We start from the raw sequence: 18,425 nt of genomic DNA, 5'->3' as shown, positions 1-18,425 counted from the left end.
CTAAAAGTGAAGAAATTGTGGCATGTGTGTATGAATGAGTAGAACTTTATTTCTATTTTATGGAGATGAGCAAGGAGCTTAAACATGGCTAGAGTGAAAAAAAAGTAAGGAAGCTATTCTAATCTTTATTATGTATATATCATGCTTTAGCCATTGTGTGCTTTACAAACAGGAGGCTGTGCCTACATATCTTATGCAGAGTTTTTATTTTTTTGGGTGTAGGGGGAAGGTGGCTAGAACAGGGAACCCGAGAGATGGCTGTATAATAATTCCTGCTGCTTTTCAAAGGTCTCAGGCTTGATTCTAGCGAATCTTAGAACACAGCAGAAGGAAAAAGTATAATAGCAGTGGGTGGTATTCAGTGGGTCTTCTCTGGCTAGGACTAATGTTGAAGCTAGTGGACATGACCAACTTAAGTTCATTAATTTACATGAATTATAGGACTTAAATGAATACAGCCTAGCACAAGAGCCATCACTGGATGGTCTTGGACCTAAACCTGCTTACAGCGTTTCCTTGTGTTTTCTAAGTCAATACCATAAGTGAGGTATGGTTTTCCTTTTTTTGCTTAAACAAAACAATTCCACTACAGTAGACTATTTATGTACCTTACATTAGGAATGTCTTATAATGTGAGGTTTTTTTTCAACTTTCAGAGGTCCAACCCACTGCCAGTTCACTTTTTAATGTACGAATAGGCAGACAAATACCATCTAAGGAACTATGATTAAATCTGCACTAAATTCACAGCTGCCACTTGTTCACAAGGTTCTGTCGTAAGAACTGCTGCATCTGAACAAACTAGTGTGACACTGTGTTCTCACGAGGGCCAGCCAGGTGCATATGGAAAGCTCAAAAACACGTCATGCAGGCAAGAGCCCTCTTCCACTCATGTTAACCACCAACTGGTGCTATTCAAGGTATACTGTATCCAGTCATCATCTTGACTAGTAGTCAGTGAGTCTTACCCTCATATGAATTTAATGCATATTTAATATTTTTAGAACCTAAATCTACCATGTTGTCCATAATGTTGCTTGTTCAGGGGCTGGGTGTGAGAATGACGTTCAACATGCAAAAGAGTATATTTCTACTACCACTGCTGGTGCAATACACAAGTACTACTTAGAAGCAAAAATATTTTAAACAAATTTAATAAGATTATTAAAAAAACACTTGAACACATTGACAAAGAAGACTCAAATGTGAATTATAGACATTAATATTTCTAACACCAACCCTTTAGACCCCTACCTCCCCCACCACAACACAAGTGTTACAAACTGGCAAGTTTGTGCTCTAGCAACACGGGATTGTATCCAATGTTAATCATACTCAGAATATACCCACTGAAATTAATGGACAGAATTAACTTCAGCGGGTTTATACTGAGTAGAACTTGGTGACTACAACCTACACTCTCATACTAAAAGGCAGAACAAGCATAAAGCAAAGGAGACATAACAAAATGTAAATTGTTTAAAGTTGGGTTTTCTCAAAACCAAATATCTGAAGATGCTAAGCACTAATACTCTTTAGCTGCCATAGAGAAAGCGTTACATGAGGGGACTGTGCCTTGGGTTGGTGGCATAGCTTCTAGTTTTAAGGTCATCGAGCGCTGAGAGCTTATTTTCAATATTATGGAAGGCTTTGTACCTTAGACACACAGAACGGTGTGAGGTGTATATAGCGTTTTTAGCGTGCTATGTGGAGTCAGTTTGGACTTCCTAGATAACCCACATACCACAGTGAGGGATTTTAGAAGCCAACAGCTAAAATAGGCACCTATAAAGATCCCACCACAAAACTAAAGAAATACCCTTCAGAAGCAACAGAGGAGTCTCCACGAAGTCTCAGTTACAGATGCCTGTATTAGAAGAAGCCAGCTTCAATATGTATATCTATTGAACCATACTCTGTTTTGTATTTATTAGAAAATTATATGGGTAATGGAGACTAATGTCATAAGAGAATTGAGCTGTATCCAAGAAAGGCTGTATATTTAAAAACCCATTCAAACAATGGTATAATAAGGATAAAGAACCATCCTGTCTGCAAATATTTATTCTGTAATTTACATTTAGACCACCTACATTAAATGTACAAAATAATAAATGGATGGTTACAGCATCCCTTCAAATTTTTAAATTATAAAAGACAGCTTAAAAAAAATCCAAAAGTGTTGGAAAGTTAAAACTCGGTTAGTGCTTATATAAGACACCAGCACCTATTAAAAAGCAAGATAAAAATATTAAACATAAAAATGTTTTAAAAGGCACTAATAAAATTGGAAGAATCTTAAGTGCAGCTCTGGAATTTTGTACCAAAACATCATACCCAGAAACAGTATACAAAAATGCTCACACCTGGTATAAGGAAGCCACCAAAGCTCTATGATGAAAACTACCATCTACTTCCAGCATGATAAATATGCCTAATTTTGTCTTTTCCATTCTAGATGTTGTCTGTATGTGCAGTAGTGTACCAGGCTACTAAAAAGGCTTGCAGTGAATATACCCACTAATAATGTAGACTTGGATAAAGTCTGAAGGAGCCATTCCAAAATAATGTCAGAACTTCGGTTGCCAGAAGGTAGACATTTTAAGGAGTGCTACATTTTAATGCAACTGCCAGAATCTGTTCTAGAAGTTTCAAACACAGAAGTAACTTTCCAACTTGTTTGTTCCCATAAGCGAATTAACTGGACTTTTAAATGAAAGGCCAGTGTTAACTTTATTTTTAATGTGCTCTTTTTTTTCTGAAGAACTGCCAAATCTGCCCATGATAAGTGGGATGGGGGTAGAGAAATTGTTCAAATACAAAACAAACACTGATTTCTATCATTAGCTTTTGTTAACATCTCAGTAATGGACAGTAAAGTGTTCACTTGCTGTTCTTTTAAACCAGCTCTAATTAGATAAAATAGCAATCCACAAATGTGCAGCCCACGTACCTTGAAACAAAACAACTTTCAGCTCAACTGGAAGACTTGTGGCTTAAAAACTTGTCTTGCATTCCCTTTAGTCTACAGCTGCTACAGTGAAAGGGCTGCCAGTGAGGAGCAGCACTGTGATGGCAAAATGGGCATGGATGAATGTGTGCAAGAAAGGTAATTTCTATCCACAGTCACTTTAGGAAATGTTTTAGGTCAACTCCTCAGGTGCTCTAATGTAACTGTTACTAATCTACAAATCACCAATAATCTGGTAAATGGAACGAAGACATTCACTGCAAGGAGCCCATTTCCCAAGAATAAATAAAAGAAGTCTGGGACACACTTTTGTGTTTCAACACCCTAGTTCCCCCTTTCCACCTTAAAATACTTAACTGCCATTTTAAAAAGTCACATTCTAATGGGCAGGTGGTCCTGAGAAGAGATGCCGCTTAGACAACATAATGTGGTTCACATATGCTGAGTTGTACCGTCCAGGGCTCCCAAGATCTGGTGAGAAGCTGACAGCAGCCATATTGTACTTCCCGGGACTACTGAATACTGGGCTATTTTTTCCTGGGATGCAGTATGCTGGACCACTTGAAGGGCTCAAAGTTGTTGGAGACTTGAATCTTCCTTTTAGTGATGGACTTGACCAACTGCAAGAAGAGACAATGGTTTTTAGCAGGAAAGTATAAAACAAATGAGAAATAAATTGAGCTGCTGTGAGAAGCTTTGTGCTAGATGGATGTTAATATTAACATCCATAAATAGTTGAAGGGTTAGACTTAAATGGGAGTGCCAGGGATCTTCTCCAGGTCCCTCATATTCAATGCTATTTTCAATGCAGGCTGCAATTAATGCCTCAGCCAACGGACACCAACACTAGAGACGGGATAAACCTTAAACTAAGATTGCTGGTTTATTAAAAGGGTACTATTCACATAAGGCAATACAGATATTGGGACTTGCTGAGTGCTTGCTGAGTTTCTAAAGACCTAGGAAACACCAGTCTCTAAATGGCTTTTACTACAGACCAAATTTCCTAAACCTCTACCATAGCCAAATACCCCCTCAACACAGTCCAGCTACTGCGGACAATCTGCCTCTGTATCCCAAAGCTCCTCTGGATGCCCTCCTTGCTGCTTGGATAGCTAAGTCAACCTTAAAAACCCACTTGTGTCACCTTCCTCTGGTAAGACCTTTTTGCAGGGCAGCATCTCAGAACAACTCAGTGACAGGCTCCCTTATCCTGATCTTCCCCAGACAGGTATTACCAACACACTGGGTATTGATATCCAGGCCTCCGTTTTTCCCTCTGCTAATTCTCTGGACTTATTCCTCACACTGCCCTTATCAACCAACTCCCTATCTCCCCAAATCCCACCTCTCCTAACTGACCGCCACCACCAGACTCCTGACTCCCTTACTGACAGTTGACTCCCAACTGGTTGGAACCTCCTGCCAATCAGAGTCTGCTGTCCCCCAGAACAATCAGAATGAATTTACCTGATCCAAGCCCCATCTAATACATTCTCAAAGTGATCGTGTCTCTCTCATAATCAGCAGCTACTACTAGGCAGGTTTGTAACATACCAATACAAGGCCCCAGGATAGTCACAGAACCTTTTTTTTTGTCCAAAGCATAAATATACACACAGATACAGAGTTTTTCCACAGGAAGCATTTACATTTTTCATTTAATATCATTTGTAAGCAAATTGCCTGCTGCCTTCTAAGAATGGCCAGGAGATTATGTTTTGAACACCTGACCAGAACAAAGTTTAGTTGTGTAATTCAAGCCAGGACTTGACAATCTTGCTTGTTCCCCCAGTCTAGAGGTCAGCCAGGTTCTGGCAGTTGAGACAAGTGGAGCATTCCTCTGGAAATGTGGCAGTTGGGAGGGTGGACTCCTCAACCTACCCCACCTAATCCAGCCCAACATTTTGTTTTTGTCTCTGTGCTTGTAACCAGCCAACACAGAGCCTTAGTAAGCCTCTGTCTCCCAGCTGGAAGTAAACACGTCAACTTGTCTTTGCATATACATGACAGGCTTTCTGACTGCCTGCCAAGTGCAGAAGAAGCCAATATGCCTCTGCCTGGAAGGAAAAGGCATAGAGAGGCATGGGGGTTTGTCTCTGTGCAAAACAGGTGCGCTGAGTGCCTAGCCAGATCTGAGCTAGAGGAGGGTACGGGGTTGTTTTCACAAGAAGCATAATTAACAGCTATTTTATTTATTTATTTTATTATACTAGTATACCGCCCCATAGCCGAAGCTCTCTGGGTGGTTTCCAGTAACTATGGCTATTGAAGCAGAATAGTAAATATGCTTCTTAGAATCCTAGCTGAGTGACCTAAAAACACCACTTCTCACAAACAATTTTAGCTACCCTGCCAGTAAGAACTGTCTAGCTATTGGGAAATGGTGGGAGGGAGGAGATTTAAATCTATTTAGCCGAACATGCTGGCCAGGCACTTTGTCAGCTAACATTATGCCATACCACTTTCAGCTGTGCCACACTGTAAAACTATAAAGCATACACACAGAGAAGACTTGTTCCTTTTAGCAAGTCATACCCACATAGCACAGTATAGAACATTCAGTGGATTTGACGGTCTTGTTTTCAACTTTTATTGAATCTGAGTGTACCTTTGCCGTACAGAAGAAGAGTAGGACTCTACAGATATCTTCCACTTGTAAACAGCAGGGAATCTTTGTAAGTCAATTTCTATCCCATGTAATGCAGTTACCACATCATTGTCTAGCTTTGTTGGCTGCGCACTAGACAGAAGAGAAAAGGAACTAGATTAGGAAAACAGGATCTGGCAATGCCTCACTCCCACAATCCCGAATGAGGACTGCAGGTTTTTCAAATATGGTGTCCATGCACTGAGAGAGTACAATTATTATAGGAACTTTTGCCTGATGGCCAATGGCATATTAATAGATAAGCCCCTCCACCTGGGCTTCTCCTGCACATCAGTGGGTTGGGAGATGAATGTCTGCAACACGGAGACTGCTGTACTTGTGTATGCTTACCGTGTGATTTATAATCCTGCAGCAGAAAGGTTCCAAATTGCATAGAGAGTCTAGACGGATAGAAAAGATTCCCTACTGCAGACATTCTGCCCCAATGCATAGACTGCAGCAAGGACTGGCAATGAGGGATGGGGGCAATGGGCCTATCACCAAAAGAAGACTACTCGCTCACACAGATGTAGGCAACTGTAAAAAACATCCTCACACATGATATACACTTTGCAGTTTCTGTCAGTTAGAATCACAATAGAGAAATGGCTTGCCTGAAGACTGGAATGCAGCATGCAAACAACTAATAAACTCCAGTGACTGAGGACAAAATTAACACTTAAAACTACTTCACTTGTTCTCACTCAGCAGACAGATAACAATGTTAATTGCATTCACTGCAAGAGTACCAGGTCTGAGTAGTGAGCTGACATGCAAGTTCTGTCTATGGTCTCTGATCTGCAATAATGTCATTGCCTACAGCTGCAGTTATCAAGTAATGAACATATACATGCAAACTATCCTTCCACAGCGTTTCAATGGGTTACTCTTGATAGGAGCTTGCTACGACTGATGTTACCGCTGAGGAGCTTCCAGAGGCCTCTCTCCCTAATGAACCTGCTAATAATGTTCAAGATGTAAATCTAAAAGTCACAGGAAGGTCTAATTGATTTACCCCATCTCTTAATTCAATTCAATGTAGTAATCCATGCTGCATGAAGAACTAACATAGAACATGTACACTCTTCAACACACATGTACCCAGAGGTTCAAATAGCATTCTTCACAATATCTAAATTTATCTTAGGACACTTCATGTATGAAGTTTTCCTCTACAGCTAACTGTGCCATGGAGGAAACTGTGTGCACATCACATGCATTGTGCTTATCATTTTGATTTTGATGCAAATGGTGTGTGTGCTTGTGGTTTGCTTACATGCAAATTATATCCAAATTAGAAATTATTATGTATAAAACTTAAGACATGTTGAGTGCTGTAAAATAATTTCATTTGAATTTGTCATCATCATCTTAAAAACACTGCCCATTTAACTAGTAACCTAACACCCTAGAATATGAATTTTAAAAAAACACTTTCTACTGTGATGCCTACAAAACATCAGTTTGTTAAGCAACCATCCATCTCGTACCCTATGAGAAATAGCTGCTTGGCTTTTTCATTCGAGGATGGGACTTTTAGGAGGCTTTGTGGGGACATCTCAGACTGCAATTCAGAATTGCAAGACTGTTTTGTCTCCCCTTCCCAGACATCAGTTTCTGTTGATGGCCTCCCAGCTTCTACTTGTGTTTTTTCTTCTGTCCTTATTTTTGTATCCTCACTCTTTCCAGCAGCTGCACCTGCCTTGAGAAGCGGTGAATATGTTTTAGTCAGATGGTCCTTAGGTTTCCTAAGCTGCCTTGTACTTTCCACTTGAGCGTTCTTGCACTCTCTTTTTGTGGCAGTTTGGCTTGGCTTCTCTGATGAACATTCACCCACCACTGTCTGGTCCTGAAAAGCCAGTTCATCAAATTCTTCCATTAAATTGGAGACTGGTGTCTGGAGGCACTCTTCTCCTCTACTTGGATGCCTCCGCTGAGGGTTTACTGTCCTATCAATGGTCACAGGGCTACAAAATCCATTTTTACTGGCAGGAATTCCTTTTTCCGAGTGCCTATCAGACATTTCTGCTGTAGGTATTATGCTCTCAGTACGTTCAATGGACAGGATATCACACTCCGAGATTCCGATGCCACTGATGGTTGGTTCACTGGGTGGAACAGTTCGGCTGTAATTTCTGGCAGCATTCTGCCTGTTCTTTACTTCTTCCAAACTGATATCATCATCATCTAGAAATGCCCCAACAGAGATAGAATTGCAGCTTTTTTTACTTCTGCCTATAAAGCAAAATAACAGAATTTTGATCTCTGACATCACACTGGCTGACTAGTTATTTTTTAATAACAAACTTTCTATTCCATTTTTTCCAACGGTCTCAGAGTCAGATTCAAACAAACAATGCTACAAGTCATCCATACTGCACTGCAATACAAACAAGATATTCCCATCAATACTGGAAATCAGAGTTTGTTTGATTGTTCTAAATTAGGGATTGCCATTTGTCGCCCCGTGTCTGTGCCTTGGCTTAATTCTTCCTACCCCCACACCTTGCCATTTCCTACAGCAGATTGCCACTGCAAGACAGGGCAGATACTCCTGCCTGAAAGGTAAGGGCTGCTGACTTCGAATTTCCAAGCAAAATAATGCCAGGACTGGTGCTGACTCTGCTAAAAGATGTATGAGAACTTGCAGTCAAAGAGTAGCCAGGTTATATGAAAAACTAATTAAGGCTGCCTTGTACAAGCAGCTTTCCAATCCCTTAAGGAGCCCTTTAGAACAAGTCTGAGAAAACTCCTCTATTTTGGGATGAGTTAGCTGTACAGTCTCTGAGCAAACTGAAAAAAGCCCTGATTGGGAAAGTTTTGGGGGAACATTTCTAACCAGAAACTGCTGGATGTCCAACTCAGAGTGAGATCCATTGAAATTATTGGACTTGAGCTACTTAACAGCCATTGTTTTCAATGGGTCTACTCTGAGTATGACTTAACTAGATATAACCCATTATGCCAAGTCTTCCACCCACCCAGCATGTGCAACTGGCAGCAGCATCGCCCCATCTCCATCCACAGTGCGTACAGCCGATTCAGTAGTGGCAAAATGTGCATTTAGCATAACATTGAGGTGTGTTTTCTGCCTCTCTCTTCATCTGTGCTGCTTAACCCCTTTGCTCAGCACTGATATTCCTCATCCAGTGTGGCAGTTTTTCTGACCCCTTATCATGCTGTTATGATGTCCCAAGTTGGGGCAGAGTTCTTGGTATTCACAAAAATGCAAACAAGCAGTGGCACTCCAACTAAAAGCTGGCATCAAGGGTTGGCATGGTTAGGAATCTGCCAAGAGTCTACATCTCAGCAAGATCCCCAGAGACTTGCTGCTGCGAGGAAATACATACACTGAGGGAGGGAGGTCCCACAGAGAATGTATTACCCAAAACCTGGTGTCAACACTGCTCCAACTCATGCTTCTAAACCAGTTGTTCTAAACCTTTTTTGGGGTTACAAACCCCTTTGAGAATCTGATGAAGGCTATGGACCCCCCCCCCAATGTCCATAAACATATAGACACACAATTTTACATACAATTTATTTTATTGCATTAAAAATTCATTTTTGTGTATGTGTGTGCCTGGTGCACAGGCTCTGTGAAGCCCACCCATGCAGCCCCTAGAGACCACAGGTTAAAAACCTCTGTTCTAAACTGTCCTGTGCTAAATGACTAGCCTTCTGAAAAGTAACCCATTCAGTAATCAAACATCATATTCAAATTTCATCTTTAAAAAGATGCTTTGCTCTTACCAGAAGGCTGTGGAGTTTTATGTCTGTTGTGGGTTTCATTCTCCCCTTTTTCTTGCTGAGCCTTATCGCTCATTTCCTGTTGACTCAGGTATTCTTCTAGCTTTTGTAACCCCTCCTGGGAAGACAGATCAACAAAACAGCCCAGAAATTCCCAGTATTCAACCCACGGGAACCCCAGTTCATGAGCTAACTCCCTGCAATAAACAAGATAGAATGAATAATTTGTGAAGACATTAAATTTGACAAGTTTACTAAAACACATGTTGAATCAGCCAGCCCCAAGACTATAAAAATGCTTTTAATAACTGAATTATGCATCAGGCATGACCACAAGCCTTTACCAGATTCAGGTGTTTTTAGGTATAATATCCACATACCAAAAAAAAACAAAAACACCACCATTCAGTAGAATTTCCATCAGCAATCTCACTAAAAATTCTATTTTTACCAAATGAAACCTTTAAAGGGAAAGCTGTATCTAGCACATAAAATACTATTCGTGCAAAATGAATTTAGTACTGTATGAGAGGAAGTAATAGTAAGAAATAAAACCTTAACAAATATATTTAAAGACCGAGCTAGAGAATATATAGATGTATGCATTGCACTGTCATGCTTGCTAGCATTGCTATTGCTTCTGTAACACAATATTGCCACTTACAAAACACAGATCATGCAAACAGGGTCAGATGGCAGTGAAAATGCAAATGAGAAGAGGAAATGGTGGTTCCAGAAAAGCGGCTGTAGAGAAAATGAGGTCTTGAAAAATGGGGGGGGGGGAAGAATTCCAATATGGCAGAAAGCATGAACCTGCAAGTGAAGGAAGAGCAGGAAGGGGATTAAAGAAAGCACCTTAATTGTGGGTAGACTAGAAGCATGACACTTATGTTGAAAGCATGGAGCTGGGACAAAAAAATTGGCACAGTAATTTCTGCACTTAAGACAGAAGAAACAAACGAGGAAGAGATTTCAATGGAGTAGGTTGAACACTGTGCAAGCACAGAAAGAATTAAATATTATGGTGCAGAATGTAACATTCTGAGAATCTCAAGATTCTTGGTTCATAGTTCATTCTGCACATGGTTGCAGAATTTAGCTTTTATTGGCACACTAGTTTAAGTTTAAGCATGGTGTTTTCACAATCCTGGATAACTGTGGGGATCAGAATACGGGCCAACAATTTCAGCAAAGGGTGGACATAGGAGTTTTATTTTTTGAAACATTCTGGACCCTAAAGGAGTGAGAGAGATGAGTAGCTGCCAAGGATAAAGTTGTCATGGAGGTACAATCAAAGAGGATGGAATGACAGAAAGCATGGAAAGCAACAAACTAATGAAGATTACAGAGGCCCAAGACCCTTGAAAGTAAGTATGCAGGTAATCATCAAATGATCCTCACTGAGTGGTCTTAAATGCATTTTAAGATGAAAGAGGAGTTTGATCAAGCACGTTTCCCTTTACACAGACCCAGAGTATGCTTTGTCATCTTTCAGAATGAACTCTTTAAAAAGCTTATATAAAAGAAATGCTCACATTAATACTCCCTGTATTATCAATTAAGTTAACAGAGCACAGTATCACCTCACTGGAAGAGACTGACACTCTCTCTTCTGCTTCCTATCCCAAAACACAGAGAGAGCGCAAGAGAAGCTGGAAGCTTCCTCAGTAACCACCTAAGCCTCCCAATTTATCCTTAGCAATCTGCAAGTTTGTCATTTACTACAAATGAAATACGTTTTCTGCCTGCTGCTATATTGTTTCATGCATTGAGTCTGAAATACCTTCCAACTCTTTCAACCCCTCTTTCCAGATCAGATTTTCTAAGATTGTTAAAAAATCCAGCTCTCTCTCGAGGAGGAGTCTTCCAAATCCTGTGAAAGTCTTCTGCCTTTAAAGGGAAAAACGTATTCAATGTTATAATTTTAGAACATACAAATCTTCTCTCTTCCTAACAATTTTAAATTAGTATCTTCCTAAACCTCCAGAACCATTTAGCTTTCATACACACCTCTAGTGGGCTTAGGACCATTTTTGATGTTCACCTTAAAACCAAAACTAGTATCAGAAGCCTTGGGCTACATGGGTAAAGTCCACACTGTAGCTATTTCCAACAGTGGTGCTGTCCTGGGGATTACTTTATCAACACAGGATTTCAGAAGTGCAACTTCCCTTTCTTCGTTTTAATTGACTCTATTAGAACAATTACACAAAGCCAGCATAACATCTGTTTTATTTATTTGACCAACTTAAAGCTGCTTTTATTTTGCTTTTGAGGAGGACATAATGGATCTTCACCAGGACTAAGGATATATGGATCTTCACTAAAGACTGAGTCTATTTTAACGAGACAATATTATTGGTGTTACTCTCTCTGTTATGGAAGTCTCATTAAATTATATTCAAAAGGAGCATTTATTCTTTATATCAACTTTTAAACACTACAGAATCTTACATTTCTTATCAGACCTCTGCAACACCAAGTAAACAAACTGATTTCAGAAGTAAACACGTATTTTATACTGAGAAATCAGAGCATAAAACTGGGTTGTTGTTTCTTCAACCAATATAGACATTACACTCTCCACCAAACATCTCTTTTTTGTAACTTTAGTTTTGTTTTCAAATGAAATTGCAATTGTACATGTTATGAGCCTAAATTGTATATTTACACTAGAAGGTGAGGATATAAATGCCCCAACAAAATAAATAAAATTGTCATTTATCCTTTAGCTTGAAATAAAAAATAAGGTTAATTCATTCCAGCTTTTTCCACAGCTAGCATCTGAAGTCAGCAATTATTTTTCATGAACTGTCTTTTTTGTGTGCAGTTACACTATGACACTGAAGAGCAATTAAATCCTCTGCAAGCCAGTAAGGTGCTTGGTTACATAGATCAAATGGAGGGCTCTAGGGAATGATTGTTTTGATAGTTGCAAAGAGTACTCTGAATGCCATGTTAGAAATTTAGTCCTTCATAAAAAAAGTTCTGATGCACTTTAAGATATGCATAAACAAATCTATAACCAGAAGGGCGGCAAGACTGCACTGCCTCTACAACCTGCACACACTCTCCCACATCAAACTTCCTGTGTTATTTGACAGTTGCCAACCATGTTAAAGTAAAATCAGTGCACTGCCAAAACTCAATCTGAGAACACAGTTTTAATCTGGATTTTCAAACACAGATGTGCAACTAACCAGGATTTTGGGAATGGATTCACATGCAGATTCCTGATCCATGCACATGAATTTACCACACTGCCCCCTAACCTGCTTTGCTGAACATGAACATCATCAATACAAGTTCAAATTAATCCAGGTATGCTCACATATTCACAATGAATTCTCAATTTTCATCAAAGCTGGTTTTAGTCCAGATTGAGAAGCCTCACAGATAATGTGAAACCCACAGAGAGGATGGGAGGGATTTGTATGTTACAGACGCCTTTACAATACCTGGGTGTGAAGCAAGCACGCTAATCTCAGCTGGGTTCCCAAACGTGTAGAATGAACCTGATCCCAACACCCTAGCTAGTTACAAAGCACTTTTGCACTCCTACACTGAATTTATGAATGTACCTGGTTTAACCCATGCAGGTTATCAACACAGGATTGTTGATAGGTCCCAAGTAATATCAAAAGGGAAGAACGGGACCAAATAATTTATTGGTTTCTATTACCTTAGAAGGGCTCATTGGGCCTGCATAAGCCCTCATGGTTAATACAGGATCTTTGGGGCTGCCAAAATATCTGGGTAAAGAAGCATGTGGACTATCATCCATCTGATCAGGTGACCAAGGTGCTCCAATCACAGGTGGTGATGCATTGTCTTCTGCTCTGAAGAGTGGCACATAACACTGACCTAAATTCAGTAATAATTGAAATTGGTGTTAAGATTATAGGAACACTTAACATGCTGTTAAATATTAACCATGCCTGTGCTTCCAAATTCCAAACAAAAAAAACCACTCACTGCATAAACATGGTTAGTTTGATATTGGGTCATTCACTTCTTACTTCAAACACCCTATCAATTATATTTTATGCCCCAGTTATCCAAAATAAACCATGCCATTTGCTCATGGCATTATCATCCAATAAAAAGAAATTAAAGGAAAATTAAATTAAAGAATAAGGCATTTCTACTGCAGAACTTCAAAGACAACCAATATTAAATTTGAATGTCCTAAATACAAACCTTCCAAATATTCCCTGATTTTCTCTTTCAGATCCGCAGATTTATTTTTGTTTCTTTCACAAACTACCTGTTAGAAAAAGCATAGAGGCATTAGTTAAAGAATACAGAAGTCTCACATTTTGTATTATCTATGTATTTGGAACAGGCTTCCATCCCAAGAATTATAGGTTTAACTCATAACTTAATTATCATAGCTTTATCAAGTCAATACAAGCTACAAATGATTTGAGAGGGCACCAAGGTAAAGGACCATCCTTTTTAGATGAAATCAAGTTAGACAGAATGTGTTGTAAGGACAACTTACTTCTGCTGGAGTTTGATTATACTTGTTCCTTGGGTTCTTTACAATATATGGGTGTGAAGCAAGCACACTAACCACATCTGGGTTTCCAAATTTGCAAGCAAAATGCAGTGGTGTATCAAATCCCTATAAAAAGAAAAATAGTAATGATTTCATATTCTTGAGCCTTGTTTCCACCTAAAGATAAATGTGCACTTGGAAAAGCCTGTTCATTTGTAATGGGTGAACAAGATCTTTTTGAAGCTCACTTTAGATATTTGAAGGGATATGTGTGTGTTAATAAAAATAATTACAATTTGGATACACATAAATATTAACACCAATACTGCAGGACCTCCACTGGTTGTCCAATTCCTAGGTCAATTTCAAAGTGCTGATTCTTAATTTTAAAGCCTCAAACTGCCTGGGGCCAGGACACCAGAGGAAGCACCTACTCCAATGTTCACTGAGATCCAGTAATGAATCTCTTCTGTAGGTGCTGCCTCTATCACAGGCTACAATGACATCAACCATTACAGCATTCTCTATTGCCCTCTCACAGTTCTGCAATTTATTATTTCTTCAGATCCATCAGATTCAACAGCTTGTCCCATCCAGATGAACTATTAAGACTTTTCTTTTTAGGCAGTGTGATGGGGTTTAATCTGGTTTGCATTAGTTCCTCTGCTATTGAGTTAATATTTTGTTCTATATATTTCTTAGATATTGGAATGTGTATTTTGGTTTTTAAAAAAATCTGTGGTTTGATAACTCATTAGGTTGAAAAATAGATTGAGGTTGTATTAGCATACAATGAACGTACAACGAGTTGGAGCAGGCTGCTCAAAACTCTCTGCCTCACTCCTACCTGGCTCCTGGATGCACTGCAAGTAACAAACCACATGCTGTGGCTTGTCATATTGTCCAAGCCCCACTCTACCCCGATCCTAAAAATATTTATATTTACAAAAACCTTCTATCTTGCTTGACAACAGGCTTCCAAGAGGGTTCAACAGCAATAATTTTTTTTAAAAAGGTTGTTAAAAGCAGTGGTGACTGCTGGAGGTGGGGGGGGGAGAGGAAATGATGTATAATGGCCACTTCCCAGTACTTAGAGATTACTGCTGCTGCTGCAACTGCTAATACGGCAATAAGACACACTGGTTTTAATAAATATGCTTCTAATTAAGTATATTCAGAATAGCAGTCTACTGTTAGAATACACTGGGTTGGATCCAGTCTAAATTAGTTGCACTAAGGTCTCAATGAGACAAATTAAGTCATGACTAACTTCACATTGATTCAGTGGGACCCGAGTACCACCAACTTACGCTGCAATCTAGTATTCACTTACCTGGAGGTATGTCCCATTGAACTCAATGGGGCTAAATTCTCAATAGAGATGTATAGGATTCCAATGGTAGTCTGGATCCATTCCCGTATGTACTTCAGTGAAAGTAATAGGCTATTTCACCATTCATAACAAAAAAGGTAAATGAGACACTGAAAACTCACCACTTTATCTGGCGTGTTAAGATAAAGGTCAACAATGTATCCAATGCGTTTCTGCAACATTATGTTGTCATCATCAGGATACATCAACCGCATAAATTCAGGATTTTCCAAAGTGTCCAACAACAGCCGGCAGACACCAGGCTGGTTCTCCTTAGCTGCAACATGCATGACATTGTATCTACAGCCTTCCTAAAAAAGACACACATTCACCAAACATGAAATCTGAATGATTGGCTCACATTTGCCAAACCGGAATACCCTTACTGCTGAAGTCTTTTCAGATATTACAAGGGGGGGAAAGTCAGGATACGCAAACAGAACATTATAAAGCCTTCAGTCTAAGCCGGCAACTTGCAAGCTGATAGTGTTAGGTATCAGAGGGGAAATCTAAGTATTTCGAACACTGTGTCATGGAAACAAAAATGGAATGCTTTAGGATACAACAATCTGGTCAAACTCCTCTCACAGTTAGGAGTAGCACTGTTGCTACTGGATTGCAAACTACCCCCTTTGAGCTTGTGCGTTCAGCTTCTACAGCTCAAGCATGGGGGGGGGGGAAGCAAAGCTATATGAAACAAACAGAACACACTTTAAATGGACTGCTGCTTTTTTATCAGAATGTTGAATCTTTGTTGAATGAAAAAAAAGTTTGTCCTATACACAGAGACAAAAATAAACCATTAATTTTACGGAAAACAATTTTGGACTGAACACATTAAGTCCTCCCTCCCAATCCCTTTTCTTTTTGCGTTATATCTTTTAATTAATTAATATATTTGTAGGAATTTCTATATGACTCAACACATCAAATACCACAGTGCTGTATGTTTTAAGACTTACAAGCATATATTAAATAAAATACAGAAAAATAGTAAACCATCTTCAAACAGTATGGAGAACATGGCTGGGTCAAACTAAAAGTTAGAGTCTTGCCTTATCACTGACATTTCAGTGACATTTCACAGTCTTTTTTGGCTGAAGAGTGGGCTAAAAATGCAAATAAATGAATAAATAATAGAAATAAGTAATAGGTAAAACCCGTGATGCCAGGATTTGCACCACTGTAAAAGGAGCTGAGGTGATTTCTAGTGTTTTGCTGCAGATCCTATTAACAACATGTGCCATGATATTGTCTCTCATGAACAAATTGAGGGAAGATCTACATCTCGTGTGTCTGTGCATTTGGGACGATGCTGTATTGTGTATGTGATGGGGGGGCTGCACGCACATGCCAGTTATAGGGTGGCTACACACACTTTTTGGCATGTGGCACCTGGAGGGGATGGAAGGTAGTGATGTAGCTCTCATGGTCACAGAAATTAGCCATCCCTTGGTTACAGACTTGCCAAAAACAGTCAGTGAGTTTAGATTTCTTTTTACTGATCTCATTTTCAAGCTATACCACCACTCATAATATTAGGGTGTGTGTGTGTGTTTTAAAGTGAAGCCCAAGATATTTCAGCATGACAGAAAGCCTCCAGAAGCTGCACAAAAAATACTCTGGAATGAATACTATGCCTATCCCTGCTGTAGTTGAATTTTCTGGATATTTCTCTTGGTTAGTGAATTGGAAAAAGGGTTTAGTTCAAACTACATTTGGGCAAATGCCAAACCATTCCCATACCTGTACAATTGTTGGGTTATCTCCAGAGCCAATGAGATAGCGAGGATTACTCCAGATAAGTTCTAAGAATGCCGTTTCATCTCCTTTCTCAATCGCTTTCCGAAGCTTGGCAGTAAGATCCTGTGTACGAGGACTTTTATAACTGTTGGCTCTCTCTTTACTAACTGTTTCCATCTCAGGAGAGCATAAACCATCTATCAAAATGAAATAGTATTTTACCTACTGTGATCCTCGCTCATAAAAGTTTCTGTCAGGTTCTTTTACATGCAAACTCTGTATATCTACTGTTCAGAACTTCTAGACAGCAAAGTTTAGAACAGATACTTCAGCATTAATTTAAAATCAAGAATACTTAAGAATATTCCTCCTGTTTAGGAATTCACACGATCCCTAGCATAATGAAGTTCTCAGAACTATTGTCTAACAGCAGAAAAACAATACCACTGACAGATTTAAGTATGAACTACTATAGCCCCAATCTGAAAACCACTTAATTAAAGAATTGGAGCACGTTGAAAAGCCTCTACTTACCTCTATTGAACACTGAACAAACTTTCCCAGGAGACAAAGATAAGGAGGACTTGTTTGGAGATGGGAAATAGTCACATATACCTCTGGCAAATTTCTCAGCATCTTCTCTATTTGGGAATGCTTTAAATCGTGAACCTTTTATCATTTTAACAGCTTGCAATGCTTCCTTTTTATCCTCATATACATGCACCCTCTCTGGAACAGAAATAAATCAAATTAACTTATTTCAGTGCCTACAGTTGTCAAGGCCACATGAGTTCAACAAATCTGGCCTATCTGTGTCTTATCTGTGGTAGTTTGCAGCAGAAAATGCTCAAAACAGTTCAAATTGGTTAATTTTATTTTCAGATGAAAGGCTCAGTTTTTTATACTTTTATGATAACAAATTTGTAGAAATTTGTAAATTTTTCAGGATCTTACACATGAAGAGAGCAACAGTGATAAGAGCTGCAGAGAACTGCTTTACTGCCAAAAACCTGGCTTATGTTCTTATTACAAATAATTTCTATCAATATTGTGATGCAACCTTAAATCCTTTTTCATCAGCAAGCAAACACGCATACTGTGGCAAGGGACAAGCCTTTGAAGAATTCCCTACCAAACTATTTCATTGTGACACTGTCAAAAACCTTTCTTGAACACATTTCTCATAGGCTAAGGCTTGGTTTCCTGCTAAGAGAACAAACTCGCACATTCTCCCTCCTCCTACAGCTGAGAGGACATTGGAAGCATCCACCTCTGTTTTGGCAGTAACCTTAGTTCCCCATTATATCTGAACTCAGGGAACTGTGGTTCAGAACAACTCAGAATTTGAAACTATGGTTTGATCCTAGCTTGTCGTAACAAATGACAGTATCCCAAGTCTGGATGTAACAGGGGACTATTGTTAGTTCAGCAGCAGAAG

At 39.3% G+C, this 18,425-nt stretch overlaps 1 protein-coding gene across 3 annotated transcripts in view; it reads right to left on the bottom strand.

Moving 5' to 3' along the window:
- Window positions 1–1,138: 1,138 nt before the first annotated feature.
- Window positions 1,139–18,425, bottom strand: part of ANKLE2 (ankyrin repeat and LEM domain containing 2) — a 28,144-nt gene continuing 10,857 nt past the window's right edge. For all 3 annotated transcript variants that reach the window (XM_061603203.1, XM_061603201.1, XM_061603202.1), the window contains exons 3-13: window positions 17,522–17,716; window positions 16,991–17,184; window positions 15,367–15,555; window positions 13,876–13,998; window positions 13,572–13,638; window positions 13,054–13,235; window positions 11,155–11,261; window positions 9,375–9,568; window positions 7,112–7,856; window positions 5,583–5,714; window positions 1,139–3,591 (exon numbers count right to left, since the gene is read on the bottom strand). In XM_061603203.1, the coding sequence (XP_061459187.1) occupies window positions 3,351–3,591; window positions 5,583–5,714; window positions 7,112–7,856; window positions 9,375–9,568; window positions 11,155–11,261; window positions 13,054–13,235; window positions 13,572–13,638; window positions 13,876–13,998; window positions 15,367–15,555; window positions 16,991–17,184; window positions 17,522–17,716 (2,369 nt within the window). In that variant the 3' untranslated portion in view covers window positions 1,139–3,350. The remainder of the gene's footprint in view (window positions 3,592–5,582; window positions 5,715–7,111; window positions 7,857–9,374; window positions 9,569–11,154; window positions 11,262–13,053; window positions 13,236–13,571; window positions 13,639–13,875; window positions 13,999–15,366; window positions 15,556–16,990; window positions 17,185–17,521; window positions 17,717–18,425) is intronic.

Source organism: Rhineura floridana, chromosome 19, assembly GCF_030035675.1.
Source record: "Rhineura floridana isolate rRhiFlo1 chromosome 19, rRhiFlo1.hap2, whole genome shotgun sequence".
NCBI lineage: Eukaryota > Metazoa > Chordata > Lepidosauria > Squamata > Rhineuridae > Rhineura > Rhineura floridana.
The sequence above is the reverse complement of the archived record's forward strand: the minus strand, read 5'-3'. Positions and strand labels throughout refer to the sequence as shown.